Consider the following 21,695-nt stretch of genomic DNA (forward strand, 5'->3'; position numbering starts at 1 on the left):
ATTTCTGGTCTTACTGTGGATGATTCATTAGTGAATGTTATTCCAAAGAAGAAAAAAAGGTCTTTTGTAATCTTTCATCAAAATGTAAAAACTTGCTCCGCCTCTGAAATGACTTTTTCGATCAAGTTCTTTTATATGTCAACCCCTCCCCTACAACCACCTGTCATATAGAGACAACTTTTCATGAATGAATCTTTTCTACCATTTCTTATTGAATATACAATTTCACTCTGAAATGCTTCACATTAAAATAAGAATGGCATTTCATGCTGACTTTAATACAGAGAAAAAACGTTTTAGATACTTACCTTGAAGCAAGCGCTTTCCTTCTAAAGTATTGTACTGTACACCATTGACATGGCCAACCTGTTGTTAATTGACTAACTCAAAGACATGTTACCGTACAAACTTGCCTTGATTTGTACTTGCAACCTTTGTGTTAACCACTCAGATCCTTAACTATTATTTTCCTCAAATGAAGCATTAAATATAATGCAATATTACTGACAGATCACCGGAAAGCTGTTTACTGTTCTCTTCTTTTTGTTCATTGTCTGTTCAGCAGTGAAGCTGCCTGTCCCAATTCTTGTTTCAGGCTTTGTGTGAGGAGTCACTGTGAAGTTAAACACATTCTCACATACAGAGAGCTAGGGCAGTGAATGAGCTGGTTCAGATGGCAGTGAGTTCTGAATGAACACTGACGGAGTGGCTGCGTCTAAATTCCAGGACTTTCATAGTATGTACTACTGAATTCAATGAAGAACTTGTTTTCCGGCCATTAATGAAGCATATTCTTTAGGTATGCGTGTGTGTAGTATAAATACACTGATCAGCAACAATATTAAAACCACCTGCCTAATATTGTGTAGGTCCCCCTCGTGCTGCCCAAACAGCGCCAACCTGCATCTCAGAATAGCATTCTGATATGATATTCTTCTCACCACAGTTGTACAGAGTGGTTATCTGAGTTACCATAGACTTTGTCAGTTTGAACCAGTCTGGCCATTCTCTATTGACCTCTCTCATCATCAAGACATTTCCGTCCACAGAACTGCCGCTCACTGGATGTTTTTTGTTTTTGGCACCATTCGGAGTAAATTTTACAGACTGTTGTACGTGAAAATCCCAAGAGATCAGCAGTTACAGAAATACTCAAACCAGCCTGTCTGGCACCAACAATCATCCGTGCGATTATCTAATCAGCCAATCGTGTGGCAGCAGTGCAGTGCATAATATCATTCAGATACGGGTCAGGAGCTTCAGTTAATGTTCATATTAACCACCAGAATGGGGAAAAAAAATGTGATCTCAGTGATTTGGAGCGTGGCATGATTGTACGATTTGTGAGCGAAACCTTCACAAATCACAAACTACTGGAAAATACATGTAAAAGTCATGGAATTCAATTTTTTTAATAAGGGTGGGAATCCTGATTAGGTCGTCCATGTATTGTTCACCTAATGTTTCATGAATACTGAGTATTTGGACATCCTGCTCCTATTTGACACTGCTGTGCAAACTGTGTTGGAGAGAAAGTATGCACATTCGCTCACAGGAAGTGTGGCAATATCCTATATTATTTTATTATTTATTTATATATTTTTTGCCTTGTCCTTTTCTTTCACTTTCCGCTTCATTTCCTTCATTTCTTTATTTACCATTTTTTATTTTCTGTTATGTCAATTTCCGTACTAGAAGTACTTTATACGTTTTGGTAAAATTGCAAATGTTAACAGTCATGCCAATAAAGCTTTGCATTGACTGACTCAGTGAGATCAGGAGGAACTGCTCAGGGAGATTAAATCATCACAGACACACAACCACAGACTCCTCGTTTATACTGGAATCTCTCTGGGAGTACAGGACAGCTGATCGCTCCAGTCTCACACACACAGATCCACACACAGCTCTGCCCAGAGATTCAGATCGCCAACCTCAAAATCCCATCTGGAAAGACTTAACTGTCTTCGTATGTGTCTTTCTCTCTCATTCGGTCTCTCTCTCTCTCTCCTTCCTCTTTCTCTCTGCTCCGTTCTTTCTCTCATTTTCTCTCTGTCTGCAGGTTCAGTAAGGACACCTAAATATGTGGAGAATCCTCGTATTCTTGGAGATCCTGTTTCTTGTGCTCTGAAGAACAGGAAGAAGAACAATACTGGTGAGAAACTCAGTGTGTACCAGTGTGTATGGTTTCCTTCGTTTGAGTACTTTATTCTTTGTGTGAGTTTGTGTGTGTGTGTCTTTGAATGAGATGTGCCTCTGTTGTCAGCTGAGGGATGGTGTTTTTTCAAAGAGGTGTGGGGAGTTACATGAATTTACAGCTGAGAGAGTTCAGTAAATCCAGCCCAGTCCATTAAACTGCATTCCTCCTCTTCCCTGCATGTTCTTCTCTCTCTCTCTCTCTCTCTCTCTCTCTCTCTCTCTCTCTCTCTCTATATACCTATTACTACAGTATATCTGTGTCTTCTTTGGCGAATTCCCTCTTTTCTCTTGCTTGCTTTATTTTTCTCTGGGTAGGACTGCATTTTGTTTGTGTATGTTTGTATGTTAATTTTAAAAATTCACTCTTTGATTTGCTCTATCATTCACTCTGGTAATATAATGCTGTGGGGTAACCAGTTAGGATGGCAGAACTCCATAGTTAAATGTAACTGATCTTTGTGTGTGAAATGTTTGTGAAATCTAAGGGATACAGGATACAGGTGAACACACAAAAAAGCGTTTAAAAATTACTTTTATTGAATGTTTGCACACATACAATTGTGAAATTTGCAAAAACACCTTTTCCATGACATACTCTTTTTTATATATATATATATATATATATATATATATATATATATATATATATATATATATATATATATAATATTATTATCTTCCCTTAGGTCCACTTCTAATGTTAGTAAAGTTTTTTTTTTTTTTTTTTTTTTTGCACCTAAACTCTGTTTTAAGCTCTCTGGCCCTTTAAGACTTCAATGTAAATGCTCACTGTTCTGATTGGCTAACATCGTGCAGCCCCTCCAATACAGCCATATTTGAAACTCAATCGGAAGAAAATTAACAACAAGCTCCACAACAGTTTAAAATGAAATTTCAGGGTTTACACATAATGTTCACCCAATACATTGCATCTGAATACATTAAGCACAGTGGCACCTTAACCATTAAACAGTAATGACATTTGAAATATTTGTGAATGAACTGTTTACTTACAGGTTTACGTCGGGTCCAATAAAGTTTTTAACTGCCCCATCTTTAATAATGCTCATTCAATAACAGTTCCTTTGCAGAGCTTGAATCATGTGTTGACTGGTTCACAAGTAATCCACGCTGATCTGAGACGAAAACATACAATCCACACTGAAATGTTCTGAATATGCAGACATAGTACAATCCATGGTGATTTTGGGTGCTTCAACCGGCTTCAACAGGCCAAAGCAGAGACACTGGACTTCACATCTCACATCTTCTGTGTTTGTTTACACACAGGATTTTGTGTGTTTCTCCCAGTCATTGGCTGCAGCAGAATGAGAAGTGTTTTTAAAAGTTGAGCTTGTACAGCTCTTAAAACGCTATCTAGTGCACGTTTACAAAAGACTAACAATAAAAAAATAGCACAGATTGGTGCAAAAACTGTCCAGGACACCTTCAAAACAGCATGAAACAGCACAGCTGAATGAAACAGAATGGAGCTCTCCTTTTTAGAGTTATAACTTGACATTGCGTCTTTTAAAAGCGGCGCGATATGCATGATAATGGGCAAAGCCGTTCATCTAGTGTAGAAAAATATTGAAATCCAGATAGGCACATGAAGGTTTCCTGTGTAAGTCCCCTTTGGTGTAGATGAATCTCCCATGACAGGCCCTCTCTCCTCTTCACCTGTGTAATTGAGCACCAGTGGGCGGGGCCAAGGGTGCAATGACGAAAAATAGGCGTTGATGTCTTGCTGAAGAGACAGTCATATACAGATGAATTTGGTCCTTGTGATGTCACAAGTTCCACTAATTCCAAATGGCCCATATCTGGAGCACACACAGATGTTGCCATTTCAAAACCCTTGTCTAGTTGTTTTCACATTAATGGACACACAAACACACAATACTTGTAAGCACACAATTACACAGAATCATGCAGACACATGCTCACACATGCACAGATTTCCTCAAATTGTCTTTTGTGTTATTTTTGGGCCTTCTTCCTAGACGCATCTGTTCTATTTCAGGCAACCATCATGCCTGCATTTGCAGTTCATAAATTTTAAAGGTCTACAAATGTTGGTGTGTCTTCAAATTATTAATAAATTATGAAGCAGTCAGTCACACCTCCCCCATTTTATGATCTTTGGTGCAAATCGTGAGAGGGCACCAGATGTAGTAAACCACTCTAGTTGAACCTGTAGTACTTCCACATTAATTTATCTCTACATGACATTGACTTTCACAGCTCTGGAGTCATTGTCCTGAGAGCTGTTCTATAAATGTGTTTTTGTCCCTTCCTTCTCACCCTCCACACCACTGTGGACTTCTAACCAGGCTCAAAATGTACTCTCCTTCACATTGGTTTTCTTTACAGGTCAAAGAGCTGAGAATCTTGGAAAATTGAGTATTTCCGGCTTTAGAAATGCATGCCACACACCCACCCTTTGACTTACAAACAGATGACACTAAAGTACATTAGAGTCTAACTCATACTGTGCTCCAGGTAATTACTGGAGTGTGCTCATCTACTATTTCCTGAAAGTACAACAAAAATCTTTATCAGAATCAGAATCAGAATGAGCTTTATTGCCAAGTATGCTTACTCATTCAAGGAATTTGTCTTGGTGACAGGAGCTTCCAGTGTACAACCATACAAAAACAATACAAAAACAGCAGCAAGACATAGATAATAATACAAAATAAAAAATAATTATACACATACGTACAGACACACACATACATACATACACACATACACATGGGTAGTGCAAATCTAATATAATCTGTTATGTACAGTGTAAATACAAATCTGTTATGTACAGTGCAAATGTTTTTTTTTTGTTTTTTTTCCCCAGAGGAATGAAATGGCAGAAACCACTGACGGTTGGATGTCTTGGATAAATATAAGAAAGACTAAACTGTGTATTGCACATAGTTATTGCTCAATGGGGCAATTTAACTGTTCATGAGATGGATAGCCTGAGGGGGAAAAAAACTGTTTCTGTGCCTGATGGTTCTGGTGCTCAGAGCTCTGAAGCGTCGGCCAGAAAGCAACAGTTCAAAAAGGTAGTGGGCAGGGTGAGTGGGGTCCAGAGTGATTTTTCCAGCCTTTTTCCTCACTCTGGAAGTGTATAGTTCTTGGGGGGGGGGGGGGCAGGGGGCAACCAATAATCCTCTCAGCAGTCTGAACTGTCCTTTGTAGTCTTCTCATGTCTGATTTCGTAGCTGAACCAAACCAGACAGTTATTGAAGTGCAGAGGACAGACTCAATGACTGCTGAGTAAAACTGTATCAGCAGCACCTGTGGCAAGTAGAATTTCCTCAGCTGGCGAAGGAAATACAACCTCTGCTGGGCCTTTTTCACAATGGAGTCAATGTGGGTCTCCCACTTCAGGTCCTGTGAAATGGTAGTGCCCAGGAACCTGAATGGCTCCACTGCTGCCACAGTGCTGTTTAGAATGGTGAGGGGGTTCAGTGTTGGTGTTTTCCTCCTAAAGTCCACAATCATCAAGTGTTCAGCTCAAGGTTGTTTTGACTGCACCAGACAGCCAGCTGTTTAACCTCCCTTCTGTATGCAGACTCATCGTCATCTCTGATGAGGCCGATGACAGTGGTGTCATCTGCAAACTTCAGGAGCTTGACAGAGGGGTCCTTGGCGATGCAGTCATTGGTTAGAGGGAGAAGAGTAATGGGGAGAGCACACATCTCTGGGGGGCACCAGTGCTGATTGTACAGGTGCTGGAAGTGAGTTTCCCCTGTCTCACAAGCTGCTGCCTGTCCGTCAGAAAGCTGGTAATCCACTGACAGATAGACAAGGGAACAGAGAGTTGGTGTAATTTATTCTGGAGTATAGCTGGGATGATGGTGTTGAAAGCCCAACTGAAGTCCACAAAAAGGATCCTTGCATATGTCCCTGGTCTGTCCAGATGTTGCAGGATATGATGCAATCCCATGTTGACTGCATCATCCACAGACATGTTTGCTCGATAAGCAAATTGAAGGGGATCTAGAAAGGGTCCAGTGATGTTCTTCAGGTGGGCCAACACCAGTCTCTCAAATGATTTCATGACCACAGACGTCAGGGCGACAGGTCTGTAGTCATTAAGTCCTGTGATTTTTGGTTTCTTTGGGATGGGGATGATAGTGGAACGTTTGAAGCAGCATGGGACTTCACACTGCTCCAGTGATCTATTGAACATCTGTGTGAAGATGGGGGCCAGCTGGTTAGCACAGGATCTAAGACATAAAGGTGAAACGCCATCTGGGCCCTGTGCTTTCCTTATCCTTTGCTGTCGAAAGACGCGGCTCACATCATCTTCACAGATATTAAGTGCAGGTTGAGTAGCAGGAGTGGGGAGGAGGGGGTTGCAGGAGGTATTGGTGTTTGTGTGAAGTAAAGGTCAGAGTGGGTGTGGGGTGTGAGATTGGGCCTTTCAAATCTACAGTAGAACACATTCAGGTCGTCAGCCAGTTGTTGGTCCACCACAGGGTTGGGGGCAGGAGTCCTTGTTTCATGCCACTCCACACTGATGCAGGGTTGTTAGCTGAAAACTTGTTTTTCAGCTTCTCAGAATATCTTCTTTTAGCCACTCTGATTCCCTTATTCAGTGTGTTCCTGGCCTGATTGTACAAGACTTTATCCCCAACTCTGTAAGCATCCTCTTTGGCCTGACGAAGCTGCCTGAGTTCCGCTGTAAACCATGGTTTGTCATTGTTAAATGTTAAATAATGTCATGTTATGATGTCATTACAGCTCCCAGCACATCCACCTCTGATTGGGCAAAGTGCTTTCTAGAATTTGATGATACCATCCTATGATGTAATTACATCTGGTGGATTGGAGTGTTTCTCACAAATGCTGGACAATTTTATTTGTAACACTGTATGTACGTTCTCTATAAAGTGAAGGGTGAGTGTATGGTTACTTGTAGTTTTAAGAGTCAACCAAATCGCTGGAATTAGATCATCCCACATCAATCTGCACTCCATACCCCATAACGACAAAGCAAAAACCAGATTTTGATAACTTTGCAAATTTATTAAAAAGAAAAAACTAAAATATTACATTGACATAAAAATTCAGACCCTTAACTCAGTTCTAAATTGAAGCACCTTTGGCAGCGATTACAGCCTGAAGTCCTTTTGGGTATGATGCGACAAGCTTTGCACACCTGGATTTGGGGATTTTCTGCCATTCTTCTCTGCAGATCCTCTCAAGCTCTGTCAGGTTGGATGGGGACCGTCAGTGGACAGCCATTTTCAGGTCTCTCCAGAGATGTTCGATTGGGTTCAAGTCCGGGCTCTGGCTGAGCCACTCAAGGACATTCACAGAGTTGTCCCAAAGCCACTCTTGTGTTGTCTTGGCTGTGTGCTTAGGGTCATTGTCCTGTTGGAAGGTGAACCTTCGGCCCATTTAGAGGTCCTGAGCGCTCTGGACCAGGTTTTCATTAAGGATATCTCTGTATTTTGCTGCATTCATCTTTTCTTCATCCCTGACCAGTCCCCCAGTCCCTGCCGCTAAAAACCCCCCCCACAGCAAGATGTTACCACCACCATGCTTCACCGTTGGGATGGTATTGCACAGGTGATGAGCAGTGCCTGGTTTTCTCCAGACATGACACTTGGAATTGTGGCCAAACAGTTCAATCTTCGTTTCATCAGACTAGAGAATTTGTTTCTCACAGTCTGAGAGTACTTTTAGGTGTTTTTTTTTTTTTTGTTTGTTTTGTTTTTTTTGTCTTGCACTGAGGAGAGGCTTCCGTCTGGCAACTTTACCATACAGCCCAGATCGGTGGAGTTTTGCAGTGATGGTTGTCCTTCTGGAAGTTTCTCCCATCTCCATACATGATCTCTGGAGCTCAACCAGAGTGATCATTGGGTTCTTGGTCTTGGTCACCTCTCTTACCAAGGCCCTTCTCCCTCGATTGCTCAGTTTTGCTGGGCGGCCAGCTCTAGGAGCAGTCCTGGTTGTTCCAAACTTCCATTTAAGAATTATGAGGTCACTGTGCTCTTGGGAACCTTCAATGCAGCAGAATTTATTTTGTAGCCTTTCCAGATCTGTGCCTCACACAATCCTGTTTCTGAGCTCTGCAGGCAGTTCCTTTGACCTCATGGCTTGGTTTTTGCTTTGATATGCATTTTCAGCTGTGAGACCTTATATAGACAGGTGTGTGCCTTTCCAAATCATGTCCAATCAATTGAATTTGCCACAGGTGGACTCCATTCAAAGTGTAGAAACATCTCAAAGATGATCCAGAGAAATGGAATGTACCTGAGCTCAATTTCAAGTGTCATAGCAAAGGGTCTGAATACATATTTCAGTGTGATACTTAAATTTTTTCTTTTTAATAAATTTGCAAAGTTATCAAAAATCTGGTTTTTGCTTTGTCATTATGGAGTATGGAGTGTACATTGATGTGAATTTTTTTTAAAAAGTATTTTAGCATAAGGCTGCATCATAACAAAATGTGACTTACCATCTCTTCAGTAGCACGAATGGTATAAAGCTGTATAAAGCTCCTAGATCACATCTGATTTTCCACAACTCATGTTGTCTGGAGTTCTTTGTGTACTGAATGTTCTTGTACAGATATTTTATCAATGTTTTGTCTGCAGAATGATCCAAAAACACTTTAAACTGCAGTACAGCCCATTGAGGAGACTGTCCCTCACAACCTCGTTGTCATTCCCATTAAAAATCAAAGATGGCGCTAGCGTGAATAAGGTCTATCGGCCGATGTCTGATAGTGCAGATGATTGCTTTCATTGGCCAATGCCGATGTTTGGCTGATACATCCATGTGTCTTCACTTTAAATGTATCTGCCATCAAACTGTTATTTAGGTAGCTAGCTATAAAAATGTTGACAGTTTAACTAATTTGCTCAAGTTTTCTTCAAACTGTTGCTTCACCAAGGCAGTAGTTGACCTGAAAGAGAAAAAGAAGACGTTGTTTGCTATAGTGCCACTTGAGGCAATTCTGACAATGCAATACGTATTTGCGTTGCGTTATGAATTACAATCTAACACGTTTTGGAACAACCTGTGAAATCAAGATTGCATAGCTAGAAGCATTTTAGGAAAGGTCACACTAGTACAATGCAATATACAGTTGAAGGATTTATTTATTTTATTTTATTTTATTTTGTCCCCTAAAAATTCTTTATGCCCTAGATACATCCTAAAAGATAAGGCCTATAGTGTATACTAATGTTGGGCTCAGGCATTTTGGAATATTAGAGCTGCAGCTTTTCATTTTGATGGAGCTGACAAATCTCTATGGCAACATTGTGTCTGTTCGCTTTGAGCCATGACCAGCCTTTTCCGCTGATCTCTTCAGAGCTTAATCTCCAGGATTCAATTCTAATGAGCACTAATGATTTACTCACAGACCGATAATACTGCACTACATCCCACCGTTTACGCCACACCGCTGCTCGCTGCCTTCCTGATCCTGGTTTTCACCCGTTACATGTTTCAGCCATTAGTTGCTAAAATAAACCTTGGATCGACAGGGCTGTAATTTAGATGTCATTTTGCAGGAAAAAACTTCGACTCGTTTGACCGAAAAATCACCAGACCCAGCCAGGTTGAATTATGCCAGTTGCTGTGGTTGTCTGAAATAAATGGTTGGCCAAAGCAAATGTAATGAAGTTTAATGGGCCCTGCTTTTACTGACAAGTGTGTGTTGGCTAAAGCAATTGATAGTTATGCAGTTATGCTAGCATGGATTTATGAATGCTTAACAGTATATAAATACATAAGAAGAATTAATGTCACTCATAATTTATTAATCACTTGTTTTTGCTGCTGCATTACACAGCATCACATGTTCTGATACTGTTTGTACTCACTTAAATCAAATTAATAAATGAAATTATGCATCATAAGTGGGTGCAGTAGTTGTCAGCTTTGTAGGAAAATGTTTAATTTGAACTTTTCGGGAGTGGCACTGTGATAACATCAAAGTTAAAGCAACACGATGTAGCCTGTTATTACCCATGTGTGGGATCATTTTGAAAGATTTACAAAAACCCATAATCAAAGTTTGATGACAGTTTTATTAATAAGTGCTATCGCCAGACATAGAAAGGCTACAGCTCCTTTTCTAAACTGATCTGAAAGGATCTTAAATGAATGTGGCATATAAACATCTATTGTTGGCAAATAAAAAAGACTATGACTAAGCAACTGGCTGCTAGGAACTTTGCAAGAACAGCAAGAACATCCAACAAATGTTCAGTTTAAAATAGCATCATAACTGAGGACAGAGCTGCTGATATGCATCGGGAAGGCGACGAATGGCATATTTAGGGGTGAAATGTTTTGCTGTTGTTCACTTGTAGTCCTTAAATTGTGTGTTAGCTAATTATACATGGCTTGTTTCATTCATTAAAATATAAGGGTCATTCATTAGCATAAAACAAAATGTTTCATATGTGATTTTGGGCTGCTCAGTGCTGTAGATCTCACAAGAAGCGTTCCTCTCTTAGGGGTTATGAAAAAATTCACTGCAAACTATCTCTGGTTGTTAGCCCATAATCCTCTTCTAATGATTTGTCTGGTTTGTTCCACTGTAACAAGTGGCAGTGAAAACACAGTTAATTGTACTTGATGGACAGTGAAAGATGAGAGTTTGTCATGCACACAAGAGCTGATTAAGTAAGGACTGCTTTATGGAAATCCTCAGTTGAGAGTGAGAAGCATTTCGAACCTCCAGTTTTGGACTTTTTTGAAGCAAATGAATTGCCATGGACACTTCTCAGGTATATCAAACTCGAGAGTTCTCAGGAGTACTTCTACCCTTGGAAATAGTTTTGTAATAATGGATAAAGTACTTTAATGCCACTTCTCAATGGCAAAATAGAGGTGTCCCTCCACTTTATTTTCATAAAAGTCTTTATTGTCATAAAATTTTGACTGTCTTGACTCTTTCAAAATCCATCCATTTATAGTGACCTTAAATTTCAGATTTTGTGGCTTTTGCGTGATTACATTTAATCTAAAATGTATCATTGTCCATGCAACTCGTGTGCTATAATCAAAGTCTTCTGTAGGTATATGATTGGTTTTGGTGAGAAATAACTCAAAATATAAGTTGTTTTCAGTGAAAGTTCTCGAGTGGCGTCTCGAGTGAACATGCATGCCACTGTGAATCATTTAGGTGAACTATTCCTTTAATCAATAAGATATAGTAAGGCTGTACTATATTGTGAAGATTTTCACGACAACCTCTGTGCCTTGTTTCTTAAATTAAGGACTAGGGGTGGGTGATATATAAATTAAATCATTATACCAGTAAAAATGTGTCAACTGCTAGAAATATTTGCATATCGTTTCTATCGCCACCGCATGCTATGTGCGTTCAAATCAGAGGTTGTGCAACAAATAATAATAATATTATAATTAGTATTTTATTTTTATCCATCATTAATTACTTTTGTGCTATTTTTGCATTAAAAGGTGCCCTTTTCTCCTGCTTCTGGATGAGAGCGCTTTTACTTTTCTCTATTTACTTTTAAATAACTGTCATTATTTTTCAGAAGGTTTTGAATTACTTTCCATAAAAATTGTAATATTGTGACGTATATCTTTAACAGCCAAAAATTGTATGAATATCGTGAAATAAATTTTTGTTTATATCACACACTCCTTAGTTTTAAGAACACATTTTCATTTAAAACATTGTTTTATTAGCAAATTGATTAAGTATCATATTTCAGTTAGAAGTTCCTGACTGGGTTAATAGGTTATCTAGAAATTTTCACTGTATTTTGAAGTGCTCGCGATAACAGTATTGTGCATGTTGAGGGGGTCTGGGTAGCTTAGCGAGTATTGACGCTGACTACCACCCCTGAAGTTGTGACTTGGAATCCAGGGCATGCTGAGTGACTGCAGCTAGGTCTCCTAAGCAACCAAATTGCCCCGGTTGCTAGGGAGGGTAGAATCACATGGGGTAACCTCCTCATGGTCACGATTAGTGGTTCTCGCCCTCAATGGGGCACGTGGTAAGTTGTGTGTGGATCGTGGCGAGTAGCATGAGCCTCCACATGCTGTGAGTCTCCGCGGTGTCATGCACAACAAGCCACGTGATAAGATGCGCAGATTGAACCGTCTTAGAAGTGGAGGCAACTGAGACTTGTCCTCCGCCACCCGGATTGAGGTGAGTAACCGCGCCACCACGAGGACCTACTAAGTAGTGGGAATTGGGCATTCCAAATTGGGAGAAAAAAAATATATATATTGTGCATGTTAATTATCACGGTATACCTTATTATTGAATATCAGCAAGTGTCTACTTGTAAATGATCATCAGTAGACCTGTTACTTCATTATGCATTTTAGCGTTTATTAACATCTAGGACTGGAACTATGGATATTTGAAAGACTTTTTAATAACACTTTTATTCTTTCAGTTTACAACTAGTGAAATAATTGTTTATTAAACTAAACGTAACTAACAGGAGACAGAAACTGTGCTAGCAGATGAATCTGTAGAACTCCTGAACTCCACCTTCTCTCTTCTCTCTCTCTCTCTGTGTGCCTGCATCTGATTGACTGACTGACAGAAACTCTCGTCTCTGTGTGGCTATTGTTCACTCATGCTATTTTCCTCTAACCACTGTATGTCTCTCTCTCTCTCTCTCTCTCTCTCTCTCTCTCTCTCTCTCTCTCTCTCTTGCTCTCTGTCCGTCATCCTCTTCTCCACCTCCCCCTTTATTTCACACTCCTCCATACAAAGACGCATCTCTCCTTCTCATCTCTCTATCCTTTTCTGCCTCTTACTTGTTTTCTCAGTCTTTCTCTGTCTCACACAGACAAGCACTAACTCTTGCCACACTTCTTTTCATCGGTAGCATCGTGCACGTGTACTCGGAAGGTATTTCCTTCATTACATAATCTGTATATGGAAGAAAGCGACCGTCTGATCAGAAGAGATGGAGAGGAGGTGGAAGTGTGGATGGAGAGTAGGGGGGATGGTGCTCCGGAGCTTTTTAGCATGCAAATAGATTTCAGCGTGTAGAAAATGAAAACGACAGTGGCCAAATGAGACGAGTGAGATCAAGGCTGATTCACTGTCTGGGAGATGGGCAGAAATGGAGATTTGGATACTTGAAGGAGGAAATGAAGAGATATGGAGGGACGGGAAGAAACAAAGAGCACTTATATGTCTAAATTACACCAATATCTGATTCTTTGCCATATAAACAGTGCAGTTCTCCATTTATATTCAAGCAAGTGATGGAGTAGAGTAGTTTTATAGTGTTGCTGCTTGTATTTGAATGAAATCGCATGAATTGCTCAGGTTTATTCCATTTGTCTTACATCAAACTTTGAAAAGACTTTGGATTTGCATAGCTCAATCAAACAATCAGGAAGGAATCTGGCAAGAGTTCTGAAGGGATTTTCACAAGTACACACACACACACACAAACACAAGTGCTACTAGACTTCTAGACTTTTGGACTGCCAAAATGAGCAGGCACCGTTACACTACTGCTTGAGTGCCCTGCAAAAACAAGGTGTGTGTGCGCATGTGCATGTAGGAAGTGGTTCAGTGTAAATCTAGTCTTTTTAAGTAAAAGGGTAGTGAAATGTGGAGTGTCCTTTGGCACACACAAATAAATTTGAGACCAGCAGAGAGGAGATCTGGCTGCAGACTTCTGGACTACTGCAAACGCATTCAGAAACAATCCACTCTCATTCCCCCGTCTCACTCGCTACATGTAAAGATAATCTGAACAAATGATGTTTAATTAGGAAACACATTCTATGGCACATTTCATTGCGTGTTAATACATATTTAATGAACATTCTATTAAGGATGGGTTTTGCCTGAGATTTAAATGCAAAATCTGCAGTCAGTTAAAAGCAATCAATCTATTATGAAATGATGTGTGTAAAGCCAGCCTGATGGTAGGAGATGTTAACAGGCGATAGAGGGGGAGAGAATGATGGAGGGGGTAGAGGCAGAAGGAGGTAATGTATTGCTGACAGGGTGTAGTATGGTAATGAACAGTGGCCTGTTGCCCTAAGGGACGCTGCATTGTTTAAACACAAGCCTTCCCTGCTTATTTACATGTTGTAATTGTGTAAATATGTCACACTGTGTAGTTTACATATAATGTGTGTAACTGTGTGTGAGTGTAATTTGTAAACTGGTGTTGAGAATTAAACTTGGTTTAAATATCTAGTTAGTCATGCTTGCCTCAGCAAGCGTCACTTTTACTATTGCTTTTACTTAATGTAGGTGTACAAAGAGTTGAAACGAAATGCGTTGTTGCCGTTTCAAGAACTTTTTCGATGTAAACATGCACTACACGGACCTTTTTGACCGTTACTGTTTTTTCAGCCTCTCACACAGTAGCGGCACTTTTTTTAGACTGTGTGTCAATTTATAAAGAACTTAAACCTTTAAATAATGCATCTTGAGACACCTGAGTTCTGTTCTATTCGTTGTTTCTATTTTTGTTAGCGCAAGAATACATTTGAGCAGACCCTTGGTGGGTAATTTGCGTTCTTCTTGCACTGTTTTGTAGAGGACAGTTGTTAGTCATTTTTGAAGTAGTTAGATTTGAAATCTCATGTTTGCTTTTTATGACACTCAGTTAGGTTTAGGTTTAAGGTTTAGGGTAGGGAGGTCAGTTTTGTTCATTTAAAACTCAACAATAATAACTTTATAATATAATAAAAACTTTACTTATATAGCACCTTTCAGCAATCCAGCGCAAAGTGCTTCACAATACAAAAAATCAAAACACACTTAGTAAAACACAAGGTAAAAACAAAAAAGTGCAAAGCAGTAAAAGCAAGTTTATACAAATTAGTTTTTAAACAAGACTTAAAAACAGACATAGATTCAGCAGATCTAAAATCCCAGGCTGTTCCATAATTGTGGAGCCTTCACTACAAATGCTCTTTCACCTTTTGTTATACATCTTGATCTTGGAACAGCTAACAGTACATGACAAGAAGATCTAAGAGGTCTAACTGTTTCATAAGGTCTTAAAAGTTCTGCTAAATAATCTGGCAACAAACCATGTAATGCTTTATATGCAAATAATACAATCTAAAAATCAACCCTAAAATGAATTGGTAGGCAATGCAAAGAAGCTAAAACTGGAGTAATATGATTAAAAGACCTAGTTTGTTTCAAAAGACTTGCTGCAGCATGCTAAAGCGCGTTGATTTAACATTGAAAAAAGGGTATTACAGTAATCAAGGCAAGACTAAATAAAAGCGTATATGAGCTCCTCTGTATCCTTGAAACTCAAGACATGTCTCAACTTGGAAATGTTCCTTAACTGATAAAAACAAGAGTGAACTAACTTCCTGACATGGTATTCCAAATTTAAATTAATATCAAAATAATCTCTCAAATTTTTCACCACCTGCTGAAAATTTGGGACCACCTGATTAAGTGCTGACTCAATCTGACTTTTTTTTAAATCATGACAGATTCTAACAACCTCTGTTTTATCAGTATTAAACTGAAGGAAATTAAATGCCATCCAACATTTTTATCTGCTATACACACTTGAAGAACATTTAAATTAGTCAAATCATTGGGATTCAACAACAAGTATAACTGTAGGTCATCTGCATAGCAATGAACATTTAAATTGTGTTTTTAAATCACAGAACCAAGCGGTAGCATATATAGAGAAAACAATATTGGCCCTAACAGTGATCCTTGCGGAACACACCAATTAATTTTTGAAGAGGAGGACATCTAATCTCCAACAGACAATACAAATTTCCTATTCGACAAACAGACCAGTTTAAAGCCATTTCAGATATTCCTACCCATCTCTTCAGTGTATCAATTAAAACTGAATGATGAACTGTATCAAACGCTGCAAATGCTAAAATGAAGCACTCTACACCATCAATAAATCATTGGCCACCATAAGAAGGGCAGTTTCTGTACTGTGATTTTCTCTAAAACCTAACTGCAATTTCTCAAACTACCTCCAACAGTTGCTTAGCTACTGCTTTCTCTATTATTTTTGAGATGAAAGGTAATTTTGAGATTAGCAACCGAAGGATCTAACGAAGGCTTCTTCAGAAGCGGTTGAACTATGTCAGTCTTTCACTCTTCTGGGACACATCCTGACACGAGCAAGCTATTTACTATAGACAGCAAAGAAGGGCCTAACGTCCCAATAACTTCCTTGAAATGTCTTAAAGGAATGACATCTGTTTGACAGCTGGATGGTTTCAACTGATGTACATTTTGATAAAGATCCTGCTCTGCTACAGAACAATAATGTTAAAATCCTCATCTGTTTGGGAAAATATTTAACTCTATTTTAGCGCCACACAGTGGACATATCAGAACAGCCGGTGATACGTGTAATAAACCACATAATTTAATTTAGCAAAAATGTCGCCACAGTCACATCATTTTTATGAGATCAGGCTGTGAATTGCAGGATGGTGATGGGTCATGTGAGAAGATGAATGAATACGCGCGTGTGTGAGTATATCTAGTCAATCGTACTCTGAGATTGAGAGATGGCCCAGTGATTACAACGAGTGAGATCTCTGCTCATTCAGATTCATATCCTGTCCTCTCTCTCTCACACGCTCTTACACACATACACACACACACACACAGCTTCTGAATTACTGATGGTAACTTGGTTATCACAGCAACTGCATAGCAAACCCAGGCTGTCTGAAGCTCTGCAGAGTGCTGTAAAGACTGTATGCTGTAAAATAGAGAGAGAGAGATACAGGGCAACAGAGAGGGAGGGATTGAGACTATAAGAGAGAGAACAGTTGCGAGGGAGAGGGAGGGACAGAGATTTTGAGAGAGCAGAGGAGCCTGTGAAAGGCAGTGAGAGGAGAGGAGAGCACAGGAAGTGCCACACCAGTCCTTTGGATCTTGGTGAGTTTTGGTCAGATTTGTGTTTCGTCCTGGTTTCATGTTCATTTGAGGCATAGTGTTGTTGAATATGTCATCTTGTAATTAGACTGAATGTTGAGTGGACCTGTGTGTTGGCATGCACGTGGTTGTACAGTAAAGAGTTTGTTGTTTGTGTGTGTATACCTGCAGTTGGGTGTGGGCTTTTTGTGTGCATCCTCTCCTAACCTTTAAATGCGTGTGTCTGTGTGTGTGTGTGCGCAGAGCTGCTGTCGCCGGCTGAGTCTGGCTCCTCCCCGGCTGTCCAGGAGCTCATGACACGGTTGGGCTTCCTGCTGGGAGACACCATCCCCACCTCATCACAAACAAACATGGAGGAGAAACAGGTAAACATGAACCCTACAGGTCTAAACAACCAAACACATGCACAAACATACACAGACAGCTTGTTTTTAGGCACTCTGATACAAATCCGCACACAGTCTGTTTGCTGTCTGCATAGATGTACAGAATGGAAGAGAACAGACCATGAAATACCAGGCAGATAACCAGCCTGATCTCATGAAATTTACGTGAACATGACAACATTTTTGCCTTTTCAGAATTTAAGTGCTGTATAACACGTTTGGCTGCAGGTTTCCATTGAAATGTCCAGCTGGGGGCGCCAAAAGCGAGTAAAACAACAAACAGTTGTTGTAGCGCCTCTAGTGTTCATTTCACCTGGAAAATGCAGAGAATTGTACCTGGAGACACTTTTAACAAGCTTAGCAAAAATGTATATAGAGTCACATTTCACTATGAGACGAGGTTGCAGGTAACATCCTTCAAAATGAGGAAAAAGCATGTCAATGTTTTGTTCTATCCTTTTCTGATTCTGTCAGGTGATCTAAACTGAGAGATTGATTACATTATTGGAGATCAGAATCAGACTTTCACTCCAAAAACACTGCAGGAAGAGCTGCGTCTTTAGAGTGTTTAGAGTGACTTTAACTTAAAGCTTTTTCAGTGATACATATCTGAAAGTCTGTCTCTGATGGAGCAGGACCCTTTGATTCATGTCTTCATTTCGTTTTCCAGTACATAGCTATAATATATGTTCCCGATGTGCACAAAGACAAACTTTGATCTTCGTTTAGCTTTAGTATTTTTTTTCTGTTTTTTTCATGTCTTGTTATTTCCATGGTGGTCAAATCAGCTCCTAACATTTCAAGCAATGTTTTGCATCAAGGATGCGGTGTGTGTGTGTGTGTGTACACACATCATCATACAGTACAGAGGTTTTGAGCTGTGTATCTAGGATCTTAGTCACTCTGAAGAGGCTTACACAGCGTTTTTTATGTCTTGTGGTTGTTCTTGGCCCATGTTTCATACTGCAGAATTTTTCCACAAATATTCTTCATCATTTATGTTTAATCACAAATGATTCACGTCCTTCTTTGGATTGTCAAAAAAAAAAAAAAAGCTCTCTGATTCTAGTGCATATCTGCTCTTCTGTTTTTCTACATGATCTATTACGTATTGATGCTGGCTTATGTATGTTTGGTGATGTACACACACACACACACACACACACACAGATGCTTTATAAAGGGAAAGAAGCTGTCTTGAGGTGGAGAGAAGCAGCCTGAGATGTTGCCGCTGGTGAGTAATACACTTTGTCCCCGAGAAGACAAATGATGCTGGAATGTAGGGCCGAGCGATATGACGATGTATACCATGGCGACAATATAAAGTATCAACCGATAGAGATTTTGCTATATCGCGATATGTAAATAGCCATGTGAGCAGCGTGTGCGTACCTATCGGTGGCCGTGCTTCACGTGAGACTGGAACCAGGCTTGAGCGGGGAATGAGTTGCAGCTGGTCAAATCTGAGCACGCTGGTGTAGCGGCAGATTCACTAAAGGAATTCTGCAGATCAGGCAATGGTGCAAACTTGCCCACAAACTCGTTGCTGATTCTTTACCATTCTGATTTTGCAGGCCGATTGGTGAAATGCTGGTAGGCAACAGTTCTCTGGGGTACACTGATTCCCCTCAATCACACACACACCATCACTCTCCCTGACCCATATAGAGTGCAGAGAGAAGTAAGAGGATAGGACAGTGGTATCTAGGATTTTATGTACTCTGTATGAAAACAGGAGTCACACAGCGCAGGAAAAATCTTGGTTCTGTTGGTTTATACTCTGTAAGCGCTTCCTCCAGACACGCGGCAGGTGGATTACACATAATTCTCATTCCCAACATTCATTGTACTAGTTCTGGGGGCTAATCTCTTCATTCAGCTCTTTTGATCTTGTTAATGTCAACATGAAATGGTATTCACAACCTGTTTTACTTGTGTAATTCTCAACGAGAAAAAAATGTAGGGTGAAACTTGATTTTCTTTTTTTAAAAGTGTTGAGTCACTTTTAACCCTGGGTAAGCACCGCTTTTAACCCTGCACCAATAATTAATCACCCTCATGCCATCCCAGATATGTCTGACTTTCTTCTGCAGAACTCAAATGAACATTTTTCAAAGTATATTTCAGCTCTGTAGGTCCATACAATGCAAGTGAATGGGTGCCAAAGTTTTGAAGCTCCAAAAATCACAAAAAGTCAGGATAGAAGTACTCCAGTGTTTATATCTACATTTTCATAGATGATTGATGTGGGTGATAAACAGATCAATATTTAAGTCCTTTTTACTATAAATTCTTCTCCCTGCCCAGTAGGTGGCGATATGCATGAAGATTGGGAATCGGCAAAAACAAAAGAAGAAGAACGTGAAAGTGAAATTGGAGATTGATAGTAAAAAAGGACTTAAATATTGATCTGTTTCTCACCCACACTTATTGTATCACTTCTGATGATATGAGTCTTGTGGATTCCTATAATGTTAGCTTAATGTGCTTTTGGAGCTTCAAAAAGTTGGTACCCATTCACTTGCATTGTAAGGACCTACAGAGCTAAGAAATTCTTCTAAAAGTCATAATTTGTGTTCTGCAGAAGAAAGTCATACACATCTGAGATGGCATAAGGGTGAGTAAATGATGAGAGAATTGTAATTTTGAGGTGGACTGTTACTTTAAGTATTTATACGGTTTGTGCTGTTAAAAACACTTTCACACGATGTCACTGTCTTAGGGAAACCATTAAAAAAATGTTGAACAGTGGTGGCAAATGCATTAACTGTACTTATGAAGAGACAGTGTTGCTTTTACATGTGTTTTCGTAGTATGTTTCAGAAGACGTAAGACATATAGAGAGCGGGTTTACATGCCACGTTTTCACCAATACGGCGTTCCATAGATAAGCAGTAATAAACGGTGGTTGCGAGCTGTATTCGTCCAATCAATGTTATTGACCTTATAAATGTACAAATAAGTATGTAAAACCAGGTTTTACAAATGTACTGTGTGAAACCGCAGGACATAAATACCTAGGATTAGTTACTAAACCAGGGTAAAATATGAGCCCAGAATTATCATGTACCCAGGGTTAAGAATGACCTTAGATTAACAATTGAAAAGAGGGAAATGCCATAATACCCCTTGACGACCGCCTAGTTCACCTATGCCTAAAAACGGACCTGCCTCTAAAGTAAATTACTGGCAGTGTAAACAATGGTAAAATGCAGATCTGTGTGATGGTTGGAGTGTTTTTGGCCTTGCACTTATGTGGACATAAGAGTCAAGCTTTAACTGTTTCAACCTATCACTTTATCTCCTCTCTCCCTTTTTATGCTTTTCCTCCTCTGTCCTGTATTTTCCTTCATGCTATGTTTGTTTATATTTGTTCTATTTGCTTCATATCCACCCCATCACACCCCCTTCCTCTTTCTCATTCTTATTCTTTCTCTCTGTCTGTAGAGTGTAGTGTCCAGTCAAGGCGTGAGTCCCTGCTCCACTTTGACTAACAGTACGGCGTCTCCCAGTGCTGAAAGCCCCTGCTCCACCTTACCTGAGAGCTCCTCCAGCAGCAGGGCCCCCGTCATCTGCTCCAGCTCCTGCACCACCTCCGCCTCCACCATTATCACCACACCCAGCTCCACCCTGGAGAGCAAGGACAGTGGCATCATAGGTAACAAACAAAGAATTTTTAAATCCCACATTTATATAAATCCTTCTTGCTAATTTGTATTCTTTTTATGCATTTCTGCAATTAATAAGATTCCAGCTGCTTAAAAGCCTAGAGCTGTCACAGAGATGAGTTGAGTTTCTCAGGACACCTATTTCAGTTATATCTGTTGGACAGAGACAATTTATGCATGGTTTTCAAAAACATGCTTGCAGCAGTTTCAATATACAGAATCAAACTTTATATTGTGCTTCGCAGCAAAACTACATTGCCAGGGCTTGTACAAATTAATTATACACACAACAGAAAAACAACTACATATCGAGATATATCATTTCAACGCGTTAATTCAGTGTGATTAATTATGAAAAAAAAATAGCGTATTAAACAAATACTTAACACAATTAATCATGCCCCTGACCTTACGTACATTTTGTAGTAAGGAATTTCCCTACCAACAGAGCAATTCAAGCTTTAAGGTTCACCTTCATGTTTTTGCGAGTCGCAGTCAGCAGGGGGCAGTCAGCAAAACTTTAGCTGTACATTTCGACAGCTGTTCAAAGACAGC

General features: G+C 39.8%; 1 protein-coding gene across 3 annotated transcripts in view; it reads left to right on the top strand.

Annotated features, from left to right (window-relative positions):
- The window catches only part of LOC127449667 (protein TANC1-like), a 134,001-nt gene that overhangs the window by 51,353 nt on the left and 60,953 nt on the right, over positions 1 to 21,695 (top strand). Inside the window, exons 1-4 of one of the 3 annotated variants that reach the window (XM_051713220.1) lie at positions 1,909 to 1,969; positions 2,063 to 2,155; positions 17,330 to 17,451; positions 20,920 to 21,130. In XM_051713220.1, coding sequence (XP_051569180.1) covers positions 17,380 to 17,451; positions 20,920 to 21,130 — 283 coding nt within the window. In that variant the 5' untranslated portion in view covers positions 1,909 to 1,969; positions 2,063 to 2,155; positions 17,330 to 17,379. Of the gene's footprint in view, positions 1 to 1,908; positions 1,970 to 2,062; positions 2,156 to 17,048; positions 17,090 to 17,329; positions 17,452 to 20,919; positions 21,131 to 21,695 lie in introns of those variants that run through there. The other 2 variants (XM_051713219.1, XM_051713221.1) reach the window with 2 other exon arrangements.

The sequence above is a fragment of the Myxocyprinus asiaticus genome, chromosome 12, assembly GCF_019703515.2.
Source record: "Myxocyprinus asiaticus isolate MX2 ecotype Aquarium Trade chromosome 12, UBuf_Myxa_2, whole genome shotgun sequence".
In the NCBI taxonomy this organism is placed as follows: Eukaryota; Metazoa; Chordata; class Actinopteri; order Cypriniformes; family Catostomidae; genus Myxocyprinus; species Myxocyprinus asiaticus.